The 20,275-nt window shown below is 45.0% G+C and overlaps 1 protein-coding gene across 1 annotated transcript; it reads right to left on the bottom strand.

The window, feature by feature from the left end:
* Positions 1-1,457: 1,457 nt before the first annotated feature.
* Positions 1,458-19,755, bottom strand: LOC102099289 (hexokinase HKDC1). The gene is made up of 19 exons (XM_005530514.3): positions 19,630-19,755; positions 19,211-19,410; positions 15,638-15,800; positions 13,099-13,247; positions 12,900-13,019; positions 12,028-12,123; positions 10,676-10,775; positions 9,867-10,050; positions 9,401-9,556; positions 8,422-8,655; positions 7,666-7,970; positions 7,254-7,402; positions 7,044-7,163; positions 5,434-5,529; positions 5,242-5,341; positions 4,489-4,672; positions 3,648-3,803; positions 2,703-2,936; positions 1,458-2,087 (listed from the first exon to the last, which is right to left on the bottom strand). Exons 2-19 carry the CDS (start codon positions 19,271-19,273, stop codon positions 1,943-1,945), a joined length of 2,754 nt encoding a protein of 917 aa, XP_005530571.2. The 5' UTR covers positions 19,274-19,410; positions 19,630-19,755; the 3' UTR covers positions 1,458-1,942.
* Between the last annotated feature and the right edge of the window lie 520 nt (positions 19,756-20,275).

Genomic DNA, 20,275 nt, shown 5'->3' with positions numbered 1-20,275 from the left:
AAGGCCCAAAACCACACACAGTACTAGATTTCAGTGGCCAAAATCCTTTTTCTACCTTTGGGGCCTAAAACAGCCTAGAAGAGCTATTCTAGGCCCCACATAGACTCAATATCTGATTTATTTTTTTTTTAATCTACGTCCAGCCCCTCCAAATTTAACCTGCTCATCACCAGCAACAAACTTCTATTCCAGATAACTGCCCTTACTACATTGGAAGCTTTGGTTTCTGCAGCTCTGTGGATTCTGAAACATAAAGAAAAAGTAAAATACTAAGTTTCTTGACAAAACGAGAAAAACATTAAATGTAATATGAGTTCACAGCTTGTCTTTTCGCAACTGCTCGGTACAGTGAGCTCAGCACCATGAGGAATTCCTTCAGAAGTGAAAATTATTTGCAAGTATCTTCTACCCATCCAGTAACTCCAACACAGACACAGAGCTGTTGGCACATTTTGGCTTTTTCAAAAAGCTACAAAACGGCAAAAGTCTGTACCTCCCAATTTTGCATTTGTGATTGCTAAATTTAAACCCAGCAGCGGCCTTGTTACAGATTATTACATAAACCAAACTGCTTATCCCCCTGCACCACAGTTACTTTTGACCTAACTAGGCTTAAAGCACATTTCTTGGCCCCACTTTCTGCTGTCAGCCCACAAGGAAACAAATACCCACAAAGAGAGGATTAAAAGAGATACAGGAATCCTTGAGAACAGGCAGGACACAGATTTGCTGCTGCTTTGTACCATATTATTGTTTTGGATTGTTCTGGGTAAATCAGGTGAGGGACATTTGGTCACACAAGGCCAAAGCTCTGTCCACAAAGCACCTTTACAATCACAGAAGTGCTGCTGAGTACTCTTACAGAAAGGTTTAGGTTTAAAGATTTAGGTTTTAAAGAAAGCTCCCCTTGCCTGCATGTTCCCACAACTCAGAAGATGCACTGGACAGAGAAGCAAAGGCTCACAACAGCACAGATTTATTTACAAACAGACTACAAACAGGCAGAGCAGCAGGCAACAGAAAATGAAAACCAAGGATAAAAAACTCCTTTGCACGAAATGGAAACAATTCTCTCAGGAACGTGCAAGAGGATAACAGAGGAAAAGCAAAGAGGAGACTTTCAGAAATTCAGGTGATTTTTTTCTTCCCTCTACACAGCTATTTTGGTGGCCTGTTTGATACCCTCTATGTAGCCCTGACACAGACATTGCAGACTCTGTAGCTCCTTCTGCATTCTCCTTTTCCTTCAGTATCAAAAGAATCAGTCACAGTCAGAATCCATCCAGCACTGGTTTAGCTTCACATGACTCAGATGCACTGACATATTTTGACACCAACTGATATTCTGTGGAATCACATTTTTTTCCTTTTCATCTATTAAACATGCCTCCTGTACTCAGGGAAGTATTACAACCAGTGCAGCAGTGGGGGAAGCATCACTGACCAAAGTCAATTCATTTATTTCAACCTGCAAATTTATTGTAAAACCTGTGAAGCACTGAACAAATATATCCACTAAATCAGAGGCAACATCAGAATCTCAATGTTCTTTGAGCCAGGCCAAGACAAAACTAAGCACACAAATCCTAAGAAACTGATAAACTCAGCTGTGGTGCAGTAGCTTAATTAAGATGTAAAAAGACACATTTGGGTTGATTTTGTTTGTTTTGTTTTCACCCTCCCATGTGCACTGGAGATGCGCTGCAGGGAGTACAGGACTGAGCAGACTGTGGTATGCCAAGACATAATGCCAGAGGAGAGCAGAAACACCTAACCCAAGTTACCAAAGGGCAAAAATCCACAATCCTGGTTGGTCAAAACCAGCTGCTCCCCCAAAAAAGGTACCTGTGTACTGGTGTCTGGCAAAGCTATCTTGAATCACCACCCAGCAAATCCCTACTGCACACGCCTGGCAGTGCTGAAATTACTTGACCACTCATTTCTACTTCTGTCCAACATTATGCAATCTTTTTGCAACTGCGGTGATGAGGGCAGCTCCCTTCCCACTGCCATCTTCAGAAAGCATGAAAGTCACATCACACTGAGGTGCCAGTTCCTTCACTGTTTCTCGCAGGACCCTAGAAAAACTGAAAGGGAAGGGAGAGAAGAACAGAAGAACATTTTAGCAGCTGCTTTCTGATCTGAGATCTTCATATTCCCCTATAAGCATGGAGCCATAACCTCAGCCATTGCTTCCTTTTGCTTTTTCTCCTATTCATGAAACATACAAACCTCTGTACACAATCAGATTCTCATTTTTATTTCTCCACCTAAATTTTGCTCAGCATGATGCCACACACTGCCCACACCTTCAGAGATCATGGAGGTTCTCTTCTCCCAACTCAAAAGCTAATGCACCTATTTCTAGACCTTGCTTACAGAATACTGACCCAACTCCAAAAACTCAAGACAGCTTTCCATCTGGGAGACTCAGATATTGTGGAAATCTGCCAAAACATCTGGAAAATAAGTATGAGGTTCACCCAACATCCCAGAGAAAAGAGCCTTCCCAGTGGTAACTGGACTTTACAGTTTTGGATCCTATGGCTAGGAAAGGGAGATGACAAAATGCAGGGGAATGTGTTAGATCCTCACCCCCTCTCAGGTTTTTAATCATCTCAGCAGAAAGCTGGTACAGCTTGTTAAGCTTTCACAGTGCAAACGAGCAGACAGCAAAGGGAAAGTGGTACCAAGGTACTCACTGTGGATGGAGCTTGTACAGAGTCCCATCTACTCCAACAGTGATTTGCAAGCGCTCCACACCTCGGTTCTCCCTCTTCTTCTCCACAATAGCGGCCAGCCCTGCCCCACAGAGCCGGGCAGCTCTTCTTGACACAACTCCACACACCTCCTTGACAATGATGCTGTCGTCACAGGTGCTGTCCAGGCCGAGCTGCTGCAGGATGCGCCGCACTTGCAGGAGGGCGAGCCGGTCACTGCGCACGGGGAAGCACACGGGGCAGAGAGGTGTTAGGGAAAGCTCCAGCAGCTCCAAATTCAAAAGTGTGATGCAAAGGAAATGGGGCCACTTCAGCTCTAACACTCTCCAGGTCTTTTAAGGCAGATTTCTGTCTGAATTCAGATTGAAAAGCTGCTCCTGCCATGCCCTTTGCCACATTAGGCTGCGTGTCCAGCAGGCACGAACAGCAGTCATTCATCTGACTGCCAAAGTCGTGAGGGAGCAGAACCAGGTCAGCCACCTGACTGCTACCTTAGATCTCAAGGCTGAGACACTCCTTTCAAGGCTTTCCACAGCAGAAAGAGTTTCAGACAGCCTAGAGACCATTGCAGTCATGCACAGATATATAGGTAAGCACATATTCATGTATCACTGACTTCTTGCTTTCTTAAATAAGTATTGTTTTAAGTCCCACAGAAACACATAGCTTGATGGCTAAGGCATCCAAGATAACCCAGCTGTGTGGACAGGAAATGATAATTTATATAATTACAAAAATAATTCTGTAACTCCCCCAGTTTCTCATTTTTAACTTTTATTCTGGAGGCGGGGGATGCACAAAGGAGAAAACTATAACTGAATTAATAGACTCCTTGAAGGAAAGGGCTCCACACACTTGCAAAAGACTGTTTTCTAGGTGTCCCAGAAGACTTTAAGGATTTAAACCATGTAAATCTAACAACTTTACCTCTCAATCTGAGACAGGAATTTTGTTTCAAATATGCCTCTTTTCCTGAGTGATTCCGAAACGTGTCCTCTGAACAGCAGGCCTTGTTTGGTTAAGTCAATCAAAATTTGCCTTACTATTTCACCTAGGTACATTCCACTGGTCATTTTTTCATACCTGTTGAGTCAAAAGAGGAATAAAAATGTACATTTAAAGAGATGGCTCTGTTTAGCACTAGTAGTATGTACATGCCCTGTCAACTCCAAAAAATGCAGTCCAAGCTTACAGAGCAATAGCCATTAAACTCCATTTTTCAATCATCAAAAATCTCTTGCAGTGACTTCAAGGGCAAACATTAATTACCATATATTTACCTATGCCAAATGGTAACAGAAGTAGAAAAAAACCCCTTGCAATATTAAGCAGAATATAGCATTAAAGCCAGAGTCCACACTGAAGTGAAACTCCTCCCTGTCCCCACATGCATTCACCAGTGAGTTACACCTAATCAATCTTTGTCCAACAAAGAACAGTCCAGTTCAGCTTATGATCTTGCTTGAGTTGTATTTTGCCTTTGAAAAATCACCCTAAGAGAAGGAACAAAGCATGGCCTAGACTTTGCAGGGAGATCTTTAAAAGCTGCACTGTTTGGTAACACTTTTTCTTTTGTGGGTTGGTTTTTTTGTAGGGTTGTTTTTTGGGGTTTTTTTTGCTATCTAGGTTACTTATCAAGCAACAAAAGAAATGCAATATCAAATTTTCCTTTCTGATTATTCATTCATTAAGCACATTCTAAAAAGCAGCCAGTGTCTCTCAAAGACTGACTTCAGCAGGCTCTTGGCATCAGGACCATCACGTTTACCTCTGTTTCCCTGGGTTTAGTGAGCCTTCATCTACTTCTCTATCATATTTTGTCCTGATGTGGTCAATGCAGCCATTGTCACCAAATGCTCCCCATTCTGTATTAATGCACATCTTTCCTTCATTCCCTTCCACTATTTCTATGTTTTTCATGTCCTCCATGTAGCAAACATTGCTGCCTGTTCCTAGAAGGGAAGAAATGACAAGACTTCAGCTGGAAAAGTTAAGCAGCACCAGAAAATTATGGAAGATGATTGTAGTGTTCATCTCAACGTTCTCTTTGCCATATCTCAAATTTCAAGGTCCCTTCCAACACAGGCCATTCTAAGATTCTATGCTTAGATATGTTTCTGGATCAAAACTTGGAGGAACCTATTGGAGGAATCATCTAAAAAGCCCAACAAGAATTCATTCAGATTTTTAAAAATATTTTCTTGTGCCATGGTCTATGACCTGGCTACACAGTAACTTGTCAAAACAAGAATTCATGCTCTATCTGCTTGTGTTCTTTTACCCTGCATACACTTGTTAGACACCATCAGAGAGATGATCAAAAGTCCAACAGATTCATGAACTTATCTGCCACAGATGTCATTAAGTCTCCTGCTGAATACCACACAAATCTGCCAAGAACCCCAAGAAACGAATAACAGCATGTATCAAACTCAAAGAAAAGGTGTTGGTTTACAGATCCCAAAGCCCAGCTCTGCATAGGTGCTTCCTTCTCACCGTGGTCACTTGACCATCACTGTACCTGCAATAAGGCCAATCTCACAGTTTGGATCCTCATATCCACAAGTCATCATGGTCCCAACAGTGTCATTCACCACCGCTACAATGTCCAGGTCAAACTCCTAAAACACAAGTCACGCTCACTAGTGGAATGCCAGAGGAAGAGGGAGGGTGCATTAAATACACCAAAAATAAGCAGAAAAAAATAGCTCACATTTCTTCTTCTGATGGCCTCTCTTAGCATATCAACAACATCTTCCCCCTCACAGTCTGTTGCCTTGAATCCTTTTGTCCATCCCACAAGTGTTCCCTGAAACAGAAGAGAAAGAAAGTCCTAAGTGAAGACAAAGAGCAGGCTGTACATTGCAAGCATCAGCTTTTTCTTGCCTCCCACCCCAATGCTTTTTTTTTTTCTTTTTTTGTTTTCAAATAACATGTTTCCCTGGACAGGTTACTTTGGATCTCTAGTGCAGGCTGTGTGCACATTTATCAACTGCTGAAGGTAGTGGCTCCAAGTTTATTCCACTCAGTACCTTCTAAATCTCATTTGGGAAACCTCATCTCACCTCTTGTGCACACAGCCACTTTTTATTACCTGTGAGGGAAAGACTGCAAAAAATACTTAAATGCCATAAATCATGAAACACCCATCAAGCATTAATGAACGTTTGTTAATTGTTGGATCGTTTACTGAAGGACATTTGGGATGATCCCACAACTCCAGGCACCACTAATTTGTTTCTTTTCAGACAACGACCTGGCCTGACAGAAGTTGATTTCCAGGTTACCTGAATTAGTTTTACACTTCCTAAGTGGCTCTGGACTGTCTGTCCAAATAAGAAGAAAATTTAAAAAAAAAAAAAAAATAGAAGACAACTGGGAGAAAAAGCTAATATTAAGAAACACCCTCAAGTTCTAGCAACAGCAAAAGACCAAACACACAGAGCAACATATTATGGGACCCTGACACAGATGTGTCTCACTCAGTTTGACACCAATGATGTGGAATTTGCTTCTTAATCATTTGTCAAGACCTAAATGCTAAGCTGTGGGTGCAGAAGGCATATGAATTCATGTCTCCACAAAAGGCCAAGTCCTGTTGGTATACTCTCAACTGTGAGCTGAAAATTGAGACAGAGCAGACTAGCTTCCAGGCTTAGAGGCTATTGTGAACCCCACCAGGACATAAAAACATTCAATAAAATAGCAGTCTCTCATTGCCCCAATATCCTACATATTTGACTAGAACTAAGCAACACAACATCCCCTGCCCTTCTTGGAAATTCCTAAGAATAATCTTTCCTTACATAAGATCTGAAGAGATAAAAGATATGATATCTGTCAAAAAGCCAACTCTTCCAAGCTGAACAAGTAAGTTCAGGTCTGTCCACTGACACTCAACAAAAAGAAGTTAATGCAGTGCAGAAGTTACACAGTCAGAGCTGTGCAGCACACCTTGGAAAACAACCTGGGGTTGTAGCTGAGCAAGCAGAAGGAGCCATTTGTTATCTCATGCCATTGAAGAGTTAAGGATATTCTTGGGTTATTAAAAATAAGCACTTCATTTTGCTGTCGTGAGGGCTTAAATCTTTATAGAACAAAAGCAAGTCATGTCCACCACTTTACCAGAGACAAGAAGTGAAAATTCTGCCTCCCATAGGCAGATGGCTAACACAGGAGGATAACTTTCTCATGAAACACAACTAATTTGCAAAGTAAAGTAATGAATCCTCCAAACCAACAAGTCACCCTTGCCCAAAATGATGTCATTTACCAAGCAGATGCAGAGCTGCCATCTGACCCATCCTGTGCTGCAGTTCCTACCTTGTCAATGCTGGCTTGCCTGCAGGGGAATGAGAAGGTGAAGCCCAGAGGAAGCCGAGCACCTTTAATCCCCATGTACTCCAGAAAGTCTGCTATGCACTGGACAATATGGTCAAAGAGCTGGAAGGAAAGAAGAAGCATATAAATCTCACAAATAATCCCATACAATGGGCCTTGGCTGGATCAGTTAAACATTCATTTAAGATTTACCTCTTCTCCAGTCCCTTGCATGATCTCCAAAGGAATGGCAAAGATTTTGTTATACATTTGCACTGATCTTCTTCTTCCGCTTTTGATTTTGACCAGCAGAACCCTGAAATTTGTGCCACCAAGATCAAGGGCGAGGAACTTTCCTTTCTCTGAAGGAGAAGAAAGGTATTTCATTTTGGTGCTTCAGAATGACGTGCTGATGGTAGCACACCGTTCCCTGTGGCATTTATCCCATCAGGTCTACTATCATGGGGCTGGAGATAACAGATAACACAGCAGGAAGCACCGGTTTGACAACATAAATCCTCCTGGCATGTGCATTAATTAGCATTAATTAATTAGCATATTCCCTCCCCCCCTCCAAAACAGACAAGCAGCTTCCCTGAACCAGGTGACCAGGAACTGACTTCACCTGTTCCATCTGGCGTCCCACACACGTACGTGGGCAGCATCTTCACCGTGGCGTCGGCTTGCGTCTCCCTCTTCAGCCCGTATTCCAGCTCAGCCCTCATTTTGTCCTTCACCTCTTGGAGGGTGGCCAGGGGCAGCAGGAAGGGTGCGAGCGTGGCGTCGATGCGCCGGCGCTGGGTGGCCAGCCTGCGTGCCACCGCCGTGACCATGGCGGCCCCCCGGCCGCTGCCGCTCTCCGACAGCAGGAACCGCACGTCGCACGTGGGCACCAGCCTCCTCACCACCTTGTGCAGGCGTTTGGCGTATCTAGCAGGGACAGAGAGGCTCTTTAGGCTCTCACAGGCCTTTGGGGCATGGTTTGCTTCATCTCCCTCTGCAAGCAGACCTCCAGCCAGTTTGGGAGAATAGCTGGAGAAAGTTTCACTTTTAGGAAAGCATGGGTTCAAAAACAGGGAGGTAGTGGAGGGAGAAAGACAGAAAGGAAAAAACCCACAGTGAACTGCAAGCGCCCTAGAGGCCCAGGAGAAATCAACTGAATTTTCTCTGACACCATTACTCCAGGTATCATGTTTTACCAACTCCACTCCAAATTCTAAAGCTGCTGGGACAGCTTTCCAATAACTAATCCAGTTAGATCTCACCCCAAAGCTGAAACGAAACCAGCAGTTCTCTGCAAAGCCACACACACATGGAGATGGAGGCTCTTCGCAACAACAACATACGGCCAGCAATTCCCAAATCCTCTTTAGTTACTCACCTGGGGTGGGTTTTATAGAGTCCCCCATCAATCCCGACAGTGGTTCGCATCCTCAGCAGCTTTTTGTTCTCCCTGAGCCGGGTCAGGATGGCTGCCAAGGCGGCGGCACAGAGGTTGGCTGAGCGGAAGGAAACGATGGTGCAGACGTGCTGAACAGCAACACAGTCCTCCTCAGAGGGAAACAGGTTCAGCCCCGTAAGGATCTCTTTTGTGTTGCTCAGACCTTCCTTGTACCTAACCCCAAAACAAAAGAGTACGTCACCAAATGCAAAAACATATAAATCAATGTCTTGGCTCAAAAAGAAATGAGAGGAGACCACGACACAGCCCATCAGACAGCGCCATAATTGGTTCCCATATAACCAGTAATGTGTTTCCCACAGCATTCCCAAAAGTACCCAGGAGAGAGAGGCTGCTTCCTGGGGTTCAGCATCTGTTGAGACCACTCAGTCAGGCAAGAAGATAAGGGATAAAACAGTCCAAAGACGGAGAGCTCAAGAACAGATACACAGCTTCACTCAATACAACAAAGAAAATAATTCCTGGAGTGACCATGAGGAGCAGGATTCCTCTTTAAGACACCAGAATTCAAGTTTTCCATGCAGTCATCCATTAGCTGATCTACAATCTGTACTACAGCTCCACAGCCCCAGTATTCCCACTTCAGAGAGGCTGAAAACTGCAGCAATCATCCCACACACTCAGGTCTCCAGAGAGCTTATTTAAACAACCTGCATCTGGGATGCTTACCAATATACTCACTACTGTGCAACTAACTGCTTGCTAAAACTATCTTACACCAACTCCTGCTTACAGAAAGGTCAACTTTTCTCCTAGGCAAAAGCAAAATCAAGATGAACAGTTCAGGATTGTTCCCAGCACTCACAGATTTTAACTACACTTTCATTATCACTGCTGTGCTTCTGAAAGACTAAGTTTGAGAGTGGCTACTCTCAAAGAGCGTATTACAAGTTCTTACTTTTCCATTGCAGACACGTGTTTCATTTCAATCTTGCCCTTAGTAAGCAGAGCTGTTGACACTTTCCCATTGAAGAGCAGACCTTGCTTTGTCATTTTTAGGAGAATGAGTCTTACTAGTTCCCCCAAATACAGGCTGCTGATCATCTTCTCAAACCTGGAATGGAGCACAGGAAGGATTTCAGGTGTTCACCAGCTCTTCTTTTCAGCCCTCCACAGCATCATACCAGAGCAACCTTCTGGTTTTAACAACACATGAGCAACTGGAGCAGCAATCCCTTGGCCTGAAGCAGGGAGGTGTGAAAAGTACTCATCCTTCCCAGAAGGGAAAGATCTGGATTAGACAGAACCAGCATCAAATCACCTCAGGTTCACTTAAGACAATTCCTGTTCCAAAGGGGCTCTTGGCAAACACTGGAAAAGCACTTTGAGAACTCAGACTGCAAGTCAGTCAGGGAATCACTTACAATTGTTTTCCAGGATTGAGAGATCCCAGATCCAGCTCCCGATCAAACTCTGTGCGGAGATCATCCAAAGCACCGTCATCTCCAAAGGCCCCCCACTCCGTGTTAATGCACATCCTCCCTTCATCCCCTTCCACCAGGTTGATGTGCCTCATCTCCTCCATGTAGCAGGCATTGGTGCCAGTCCCTGTGGGTATTGGATAAACTGCTGTTTGTTCCATGTGTGCTTTTTAAGTCCACATGTTTGGGAATAAATCAGTACATTGTCTTTGGAAGAAAATACAAACACGTAACCGTGTGGCGCAGGATGCTGGTGTAGGCCACCTGCACCTGTGAAATCATCATTTCACAGTGAGAGGAAAAAAAAAACAACCTGAAATTATTCTAAGGCTTGACTTGTTTAAAAACATGTTTTCTTTTTCGAATGTACTTCGGTGTGCCTAATAAAAGGCATCATAGTGCATGAAATGGAAAACCTGTGGAAAGCATAGCTGGTACTAACTACCAGACGTGAGGGGAATTCAGCTTTCTCTGGACAGACACAGTAATTTTCTATACAGTCAGCAGAAAAGTTTCGTATGCTGGTCACAACTGAGCCCAGACAAAATGGGGACTGTGGTATTTAACAGCAATGTGATCAGCATAAAAACAGCTGCTTTACAGGAGGCAGCCAGGCTTGAAAATCCAACCATTGTTTTTTCCATTTGCTTTCTGCTCTTTTCCTGTATTGTGAAACTCCCTCCTACTTCAGATTTGTAGTAATTCAACAAACAAGAGGGGAAAAACCCTTCATGGTGAACAGAAAAAATTACCTATTATGAGTCCAACTTCACAGCGCTGGTCATCATATCCACAAGTCATCATGGTTCCCACCGTGTCATTGACCAGCGCCAAAACATCAACATCTATGTCCTAATAGCATAAAGATGAGTGATTAACAAGGAAAAAAAAAGCTCAGAAAGCCTCCTGTGTGATAAAGCACCACCATGCAGACATACTCCTTGGGCTGCACTTTGAAGGCTTCATTCAGGAAAACTCCTCGGTTGGAAGACGATAATTCCTTTTACAACATTCTTCCCACAGCCCTGTAAGGTTACAAATATCTCTGAATTCTCAAGAGTTTCACCAGCCTCTTTGCTTGAAGGATTTGTTTTTCCACAGTCCCACCTCATTTGCCAGAAAAGTGGCATGTTACTGGCGTGAATGTTGTGATACTGTGCTTACGGGCTGTGTGAAAGGATAACATCCCACCACCTTAGCAGATCCCACCAAATGGGACAGGAAACACACAAAATGCAGCTACAGCTGTGCAGCAATACCACACTCAAGTAAAAAGCCCTTCCATCAAGGCTGTGCGGTTTTCCTTTCACATTTATCAAAGGATTGTTGCAACTCAGATGCCAACACCAGGAGGAGGCCACACTTCACCCAGGAAGCCTCAGATCCTTTGTTACTAATAACTACAAGACTGATGATGAAGAAAAAGAAGTGAACCAAAATCAAGGCTGGATTTTTACCACAAGAGAAAACAGAATTTCCTCTTTCCTACAAAGTGATCAAGATATGGAAAGATGCCTTGTATTTCTTAGCTGGTGTTATCAATAGCATCAAACATGAAAAGCCAGGCTTTCCAAAATAATAAAACATGGTGTTATTCAAAGATTAGATGCTAGTTCAAGGCCAGATTTAATCATGTCTTACTGCTGACCTTAAAAATTGTAATCAATGGCTCCATCCTACAGACTGGACAGGCTAGCCCTGGTAGAGGTAAGTGTGCCAATTTGAGATGACAGTTTCCCCCTGCCAACCTCCATCCCACAAGCCAGGCTGTGAAACACAGTGTGTGAAATTACTGAGTGTTTTATACCTCACCCAGTAGTTTCACAAGAGATTCCCTTGGGGCTGAGACAGTGGGGTGGGTGAGCTGTCACAGCCAGCCTGGGTTATCAGCTGGCAGCTGCCCTTGCTGATACCGGGGCAGTCTGAGTTAGAGCTGCGAGAGAGATTCAGATCTACCAGATGTACAGGCATGCTGGGCACTTGCTACTGACCATCCCTGGAGGATGTCTGACAACTCTCAAAAGAACCCCCACACCAAGAGCTGATTTCCCAGGAGGATGTTCTGAGGCCATCCAGGCTCAGCTCCTGCAGGTACAAAACTTGCCTTGTGCTTCTGCAGGGCCTTGCGCAGAGAGCTGACCACATCTGTGTCCTGAACTCCTCGGACCCTGAAGTGCTTTGTCCACGCAAGAAGAACCCCCTGAAAAGTAACAGGGCAGTGACCCAAAAGCACACAAAGCTTAGCACACAAACTACAACGCCAGTCAAGACCAAAGTGTGTGGAGAAGTCCACTATGTCTCTCCACACCATAAAACTGAGCCAAAATAGAGCAGAACATCTTACCTTGGGGTGCCTGTCAGTACCAACACAACCAAAAGGGTACAGTCATAAAGTCCCAGTTCTGTAAAAGTTTCTCCCTGTGCTTCATTTAAAGCACATGGGGCTTTCCTATGCTGATCACAATCTACTAGCATAAAGCAAAAAAGCACTTGCAGGACTGGAACCCAAACACAGAAATAAGAGAAGCTAAGATGAGAGAACACAAAATAATTGCAACCAGCCCTTTGTTTCCCCAAGGGGTGTCTCAAGCAGCTCAACCACAGGTATTTCCTATACAGAATTAACTGTAAATAATAAAACCTGAGAGTGATTAAAAAAAATAAAGATACTTCAAGACACAAAAGGACATGTCTGCTTCTAACAGTGTTAATACAGTAGCACATGGTTCCTGTGGAACTGGGTACTGATAAAGCAATAGAATAGCTTTAGCTTAAAGATCATGCTGCCTTGAGATGAGAAATGAATGGCTGAAGGGTAGTCTAGTTAAATGCCAAAAGTCACCCATGCCTTCTTTAGAGAGCTGTGTAAACATGACCCCACATAAAAGCCACAGGGTAATAACACCCGCATTCAACAGCTTGTCCAGAATCTGCGAGGAGCTCAGCTTGACAAGAGCATTTCTTTATGCATCTTACCTCTTCCAACTTGGTCTGTTTGCATGGAAAAGAAAATGTAAAGCCAAGAGGTAACTTCTTATGCTTCAGGTTTTTGGTCTCCATGAAGTCTGACAGACAGTCAGCAACGTACTCAAAGAGCTGCACAAAAAGAGAGCACATTTGGGCTGTGTCCCGCAGGCGGGTGTGCCAGCACAGCAGCAGCACAGCAGTGCCCTACCTCGGCTCCGTTGCCCTGTGTCACCTCCTTGGGTGTGGGGTAAAACTTGCTCTCCAGCAGGCTGCTCTGCTTCCCATCATCGAACACCTTCACCTGGTGGGCACGAAACTGGGAGCCACCCAGGTCGACAGCGAGGAAGTCACCCTTCTCTGCAACACAAGCGGGCAACCATCACTGGGGATGGCCACAAAGAGTGGCTCAGCTGCCAGGCTGATGGCCACAGCCCAGGGCCCTCCCTCACCACAGCCACAGCCCCTCCTGCCCCATCATGGCAGATCCTTATCCCAAGGGCCTGGGAGCATCAGCAAGACAGAGCTGGAAATTGGAAGCAAGGCTATCAGGTCTCTCCTTTCCGCTTGCTAGGTAATAGCTAATTTAATTTTTATTTGGCTGTTTGGGTTTGCCTACCCTGCTCCTTCCACACTGCAGAAGGCGGAGCTTTTCAGCAAGAAAGGCCCAAAGCAACTGCAAAACAAACCAGAGCACACAGAGGCTGCAAAACTGTCACCTGAAATGTGGAACAATCAGAATGTGAGACCATTACCTGTATCCAGTAGAGGATGCAGGATTTGCAGGCATATGTTAACTCAGCTCTAGTGCGAAAGTCAAATTCCAAGTGGGGCAAAGCTAATTTTCTACCCAAAATCAACCAGCACAATCCTTTTCAAATGTCTTTTGGTGTTTCTGTGAGAGTACCATTTTGTTTCACAGGCTTGCTCAGACACACATCTCCAGCAGCAAACCTCAGATGGAAGGACAGCTTGGCCTCACAGCTACAATAAAGCAATTGTTTATCCCATACACAGGAAAATGCCCTTCCCAAAAGGAAAACACAGTGGTATGTACCTAGCCTTGCATGATCTTTGTTCCACAGTCCAAACATGTGATTAAATTTTATTAAATCTGGTCCTGAAAGGTAAGGAAGCAGGAAATTCTACCTGTAATACCATGGTCAGCTATCAAAGGTGAGGAGGCATACTGGGTTACTCAGTAAACTGTGACATTAGTCAGACCATTAATCCCTAAACAATGAAAAACTGAAGATGGCCTATATGAGTCATTTCAGGCAGCAACACTGAGGGCACTAAAATAATCTCAAAGTTAATTGCAATTGCAAATGGGGAATAACCATCCAAGTTTGAGCTGTTTAAACATCCTGGAAGTTTTAACCTGTCTGGAAGCAAAAAAAACAACAAGAACTTTTCAAGAGAGCAAATATAGAAAAATCTATGTGATACTTAGATTAGGCAACGTGTCAATAAGATACAGCCCAGCTTGATGCTGCAGCATGTCCCTGACACATTGGAAAGGCCACACACAAAGGCCAGGAGAGCACTGTCCAACCTTGGCCTTGAAGAATACTAACTCTTGCAACACTGATGACAATCTTCCTGCAATCTTCCAAGTCTCCTGGCCTCAGGGGCTCCCTGCTGTTCCAGGACAGCAGCAGAGCCCATGAGACCTCAGGACCAGTGACTGACATTGCAAGGGTTAAGAAAGTACTTCTTTCTCTCTGACGAAGTTAGCAGCAATGGAAGAGTGCCCCCTTCCATCCAGTCAGCTTGTGTATATTTTCTCTCAGACATGCCTCATTTCAAGGGACTTGCCTTCAAATGTCTTCTTTATGCCATTGAAACTGTTATTCCTCATTTAACTGCAGGAAAAATACCTTCAGAAGGAATGAAGTCACGTGGACACGAGGTACAAAGCTAACATTTTGGTCTTCTGCACAGCTTGTTTACACCACTGTGTCTGACCTAGACCAGACATAAAATCCTACACAAATTAACTTGGTTAAACCTGGGAAAAAAGTAATTTTCTCTCAGGTTGCACTGCTAGGAGCCAGCTGAGGACTTATTTTGTATGTGCATACCTCTCCAAACAAGATGGGCTTTTAGTTCCTATCTCACATCACATCCTCCCAGAGGACATTACTGCAATTTCTCCCTCTCTGTTCAAGTCTCAGCTGAAGAAGCAGAGCAGTTTCCTGGTAGATCCCATCCAGAAGCAGATTTTCCCAATGAGAAAGGCAAGAAAGGGCAGAAGGGATCACTTTTTGGGGAATTTGTAAAATTTGTAAGTGCAGAGTTTGGGGATCGCAGCTCTGAGCATTCTGTGTTGCTGGCAATTTGAGGGGTTTCACTGCAGCATCCTGCCCTCCCTGTAGCTCCAAGAAGGCCAGGCCACACATCCCACAGCCACAGCACACTGCACTGCAGGCTCTGAGCTGTAGAGGCTGCCCTTGCCATGTCCAGCCACAGCTCCTACAGCAAGGTCTGCACTCAGATGGGAAGAGGCTGTTCCTGAGCACCAAGTCCTTTCCTCAAACAAGCAGCACTAGGTCAAAATCCACTGGGTGCAAGGGAAAAAAACCCACTCTGCCAGCATTCCCCCAGGCTCAATACACACACACACGTGCCTTCTCAATGAGACAGGCAGTAACCCAGAGCCACTGGCTGCCCTGTGTCTCTGCTGGGCTCTCCTGGCAGCAGCTCACGTTGCTGAAGCAGCAGTGCTGTGCTGGAGCAGGGGGACTCACCTGAGCCATCGGGCAGCGAGCGCACGAACGACGGCAGCATTTTCACAGTGGCCGTGGGGTTTGTGTCTCTGCCCAGGCCCTTCACCATCTCAGCCTGGAATCGAGCCATCACATCCAGCAAGACATCGTCAGAGAGGCGCAGGTGGTACAGGTACCTGTCAACCTGCAAAGGTGGAAGGTGTTACTCAAAGGCATGCAGGCTCCTTGGTGCTCTGCATTCATCATTTCATTTCCAACCTCAGCACCCAAGATCTCGTGGCTGGCAGTGCAAGCAAGTTCCAGGTCATCATCAGGACAGTCACTCTTCTAAAAAATATTCTGTTTTGAAAATGTTTAACTCAGCCTTGGTGAATTGCTGCCCAAAAGTTTGCCATCTTTTCTGATGGCTCAGTAACTTGACAATCTATGGAAGCTCATGAGATTTGCTTGAGGCCCTGACAAGTTGTTTTCACACCATACTCTCCTGGTAGAGGTGTAATGAACTAGAACTGCAAAGTATCTCAATCTGGTGAGAATTTGACCTCTCTGAGGCAGGTCCAGAAAATGCCATCAGTACCCAAGTGTGTCAGCCACAACCCAAAAACATCTATTCAGCTACTGCTTCACTCCACAGACAATTAACTTTGTTGGCATGCCAGGCTGGAACTCAAAGCCTTTTTTCTCACTCCAGCTCTGCTCTCCATTCTCTTGTGATTCTAGGATTACATCTAAAACACATTTTTGGGTGCAATCAGTACCCTTTGTTAAAGGTCTGCAACTCACAGAATACATCAAAATAGAAGCCAGTTGAATATAAAAGAATTCAAAAGTAGCTATGAAGCAGCTCATTCAGATACACTGGCAGAGAAGCTAATCAGTGGTTATGACCAGCTTCATCATGGCAAAGTGAAAGGTTTTTTTCCTTAAGGACCATGGGACTGACACTTATCTGTGCAGGGTTATAAGTAGTGTGGCCTAGAAACTACATAGCTGGATACAACAAAGGATTAACACAGGAAAAAAAAGGCATCTGTCAACATCCAGAAGCTTTTCCACTGGGCAGACTTAACATGATCCAGGCACAATAATTGTGTGCTCCAAATAGCTGGATGTCCCCTGAAGGGTAATTTGTTTTCACATCCCACTCCCCAGTACATGAGACCAGAGGAGGTGGGCAGGGGAGAGAGGTGGGCCAGCTGCCAGTGCTTTGCTGCTGCAGACACTCAGCTGTTGCACCATGGGCTACGTTGTTATGGTGATTTATCAGTCCAGGGCATTTCATCACTCCCATTTACACAGGGAGGTCAGGAGGGTTGGAAGGACACAGACCAAGTCTCATCAGCAATATGGCAGGATTTAAAAGGTTGCATTGTTTAAACAGAGGGCAATGCAGAGTGTAGATAAATTGGTCTTTGCTGCAATTGGGATTTGCCACCTGTTTTAATGAGGCACAAGCTAATTACCTATTCACAGTCCCGTTTTAAACTGATGGTCAGCAGTGACCCACCTGAAAGAGCCAGGATCCTTAAAGTCACTCCAGCCCTCACTGAACACACACAGAGGAGAAAGTGTTAAACTACAACATACAACTGTCCTAGAGCAGCAGCTGCCTTTGGATACAGCTGTGCCTTGAAAAGGCCATTATTCAGATTTGTCTTCGTAGCCCTTGTTTGCTCAAGCATTTGATTTCCTCCAAGGATTTTTGAGGCCTCACCACTGTGTAGGATCCATCATCTTAGCCTGTGCACCTGTACTGATTTTTTGAAGAAAATACAGTGACAGGAGACATACAGCACTCATGCACTCTGACACAGACCCAAACAGCCTTGTGACAGAAATCCCTGGAGGGGAAAATAACCCTCAAGAGTAATATAAATTACTGTGTCTGCTTGCAGAGAACATGCACTAGCTCCCTGCTGTCCACAGACACTGCATTCCCCACCCTGTTTACCCACTACAGGAGCAGACAGTCTCTCCAAGGAGCTAGATAAGGCAGAGCCCAGGAAAGCCTGCTGGTTCTCCAGCCTGATTTACAACCAGAGCAAGGCCCTGTTCTCATAACCATTTACAGCACAGGAATGGCCAGGCTGTGCTAAACCAGTGGCTTGCCTCATTTATGGAAATTGCAGTGTTTTCACAGCAGGCAGGCTCTTGGTTTTGCCACCACAGAGTAAATAAGTGTGGGGAGGGAGAGGTGGGAAGATATTCCTTCTTTCCAATAAGGGAGAAATCAGTTCTGTTCTGTACAGTCTGCCCTAGGCTACTTAAAAGAGAAGTCTGAGTAGCATGTGGTTTCTTGCCTTCAGGAAGGGCTAGTTTGTACCTTGCAGAAAGACTTTGATTTTTTTAATGGGTTTGCCAAAATTCCTCTGCTCCCTCATCTCCACTGTCCTCACTTAACCGCAAGCTGGATGTTCTTCTGCAAAGCCCACTACATCCAAGCACTGCTCCACAAGGTCTTTTTCTTAGTAAAAAGAAAGAAGAAATAGTACTGTCTAGTAAGAGATGAGCTCCTCACAGAGGAAAAGCACAGTGAGGCCTTTTTCTGATCACATTAAATCCTAGGGATAAAAGGGTATGACTGAGTCAGAAACACCTGATTGCCGAGATATCAGTACCTCTCTTGGAATGCCTCTCTCCACAACAGAACTAAGGGAAGAACTCTTCCTTGGAACAAGCCACTCCACTCTGTTTTGGGCAGAGAGAGGAGAACCCAGAGTGGCTCACTTTGCTGATGAGCTCAGTGATGTAAGCAGATCTATGCACCAGGACCTTGGATCTCCCACCATGCATCCGCAGACAGCCCCACCTCCTGCTGACTGGAAAAGCAGAGGACAGAGCCTGGCAGCACTCAGTGAAGACATCAGGAATACAGAGGGGCCCACAGGGGAGACATGTCCACAAACCAGAGGACCTCTGATCAATGAAGCTTACAGATCTCACATGGTCTTATGATGGACATAAGCCCAAAAACCCATTTCAGCATGGCCATGAAAGTAGATTAGGCAGCTCATTCCCAGTACTGATAGCTTCAGATCTGAGCCATCTCGAGCTTTTCCAACTGTAATTAAAGGTCACACCTATAAATATCAGAGTGATTAGCCAGTTTTGGATAACCAGAGAGGAGGCTCAGGAACTCCAACACCAGTTGGAAATCTCTCACAAATCTCAGCAGACCCAGACCAAAGACCACAGGTGTTTTCCCTGTCCCTGCTACATGACTGACTCCTGATTCCTACTCAGACTGAGAAATCCCATAATTCATGCTACACTTGCAAAGCAACTCAGCAAGAGTCATCCTTTCTGTCCTCTGGGCTCTACCACATCATGCCAGATAAAGCTTAAGCACTTTCCCTTACTGAAGAGAATTTGCTCCATTACTGGGAGAGCACTTATAACTGTGCAGGGAAAACCACTAACCAGACCTATTTTCACACTTGTCAGGTGGTTTAAGGTCTAAATACCTCCTACCCCATTTGGCTGAATGGTTTTAGTGGCTAATGCCATTATGTGGTCTGTGTTAGGTACCGCAGACCCCTCCGTATCTGGGTAACACAGCACTTAAAATAGCAATCAGCTGATGCTGCATCTTACCTTTTTTATTTGATCCTCTTTTAGCTTTGTGAAATGGAAAGCTAGCAAGTGGACAGCAAACATTTTCTTGAAGCAGATGGATGAGTCAGTAGTGACAGAGCTGCTGTGAATAACTCCAAAGCGACAGACCTTTATTCACGAAGCTGGAGCTAGAGAAACTTCAGCAGAGGCATTTTCCCCAGTGTAGAATAGCGGAGTTCCTGGGAAATTGAGTCCAGAAATAAATCCATCCAGTGTGATCGGGTCAGTGATTAAACTTCTGCCTCTTTGTATCACATCCCCCCCCCCCACCAACATCAACCCAAAGTCCCTCCCTCCCCAGCTACACACTTCATTGTGCCAGAGCCGGCACCTGGAGAGCTGCCAAGCTGAAGGGGAGAAAAATCGATTTTGTTACTGCCCCACTTGGGAATTGTTACCACTTCTCAATGCAGTTGCTACGCAGCCTGCCCCGCTTCATTCCAGGGGCTGACAGGCTCCCACCGCTGCTGCATGCAGCCGAGTGCTGCAGGGAATCTGCAAAGTTAAAGGTTTTAGGAGACTTCTTCCCTCTGCTCAGCGCTCCCACTTGTGAGACAAGCTCTTCTGCATGAATTAACTTCACTCTAGTTCTGCACATGCACCCTTATCTGCAGCTTTGTACCAATTAAGCTTCAGCTGTGTAAAAGAGCAGAGACACACAGACCCCGGCCCCCAGCTGGAATGCCTCTTGCGCAATTCCCAGCAGAAAGGTTTTGAACTGATTCTTCTCCCTTCACCCACAGCTTCAGGCCAGTGAAGATCCTCAGTACTGCAAAACCTGGGGAGAGGACAGATTTACCTGGCAGGCAGCACTGTGGGTATCAGACTGCACCACTGGAAGAATGCCTTTAATTGGCAGCACAGAGCACCTACAGCAAGAGCAGCTTCCTTAACACCATCAGATTTCGACTCAGCCTTGAACCATCACTCTCAAATTCATTCTGAACACACAAGTGTTTCCAGGATTTTGTCACTGTATCAAATGATATGGACTATGGAAACATCATCCAAAGAAAGCGAAATGCTGACACAAAGGAGAGGGGG

Source organism: Pseudopodoces humilis, chromosome 9 (genome assembly GCF_049639895.1).
Source record: "Pseudopodoces humilis isolate 2021_Gansu_Grassland_sample_001 chromosome 9, ASM4963989v1, whole genome shotgun sequence".
NCBI lineage: Eukaryota > Metazoa > Chordata > Aves > Passeriformes > Paridae > Pseudopodoces > Pseudopodoces humilis.
Note: the sequence above shows the minus strand (reverse complement) of the source record. Positions and strands in the feature narration are given on the sequence as shown.

Excerpts from the sequence above, each read along its gene's own strand:
- LOC102099289 (XM_005530514.3), bottom strand. The coding sequence starts at position 19,273 with ATGTTTGCTGTCCACTTGCTAGCTTTCCATTTCACAAAGCTAAAAGAG. Across the intron at positions 13,248-15,637 it reads CTCGCTGCCCGATGGCTCAG|AGAAGGGTGACTTCCTCGCT; the intron begins GTGAGTCCCCCT and ends CTTGTGTTGCAG. Across the intron at positions 8,656-9,400 it reads CACGTGTCTGCAATGGAAAA|GTACAAGGAAGGTCTGAGCA; the intron begins GTAAGAACTTGT and ends TTTTGGGGTTAG.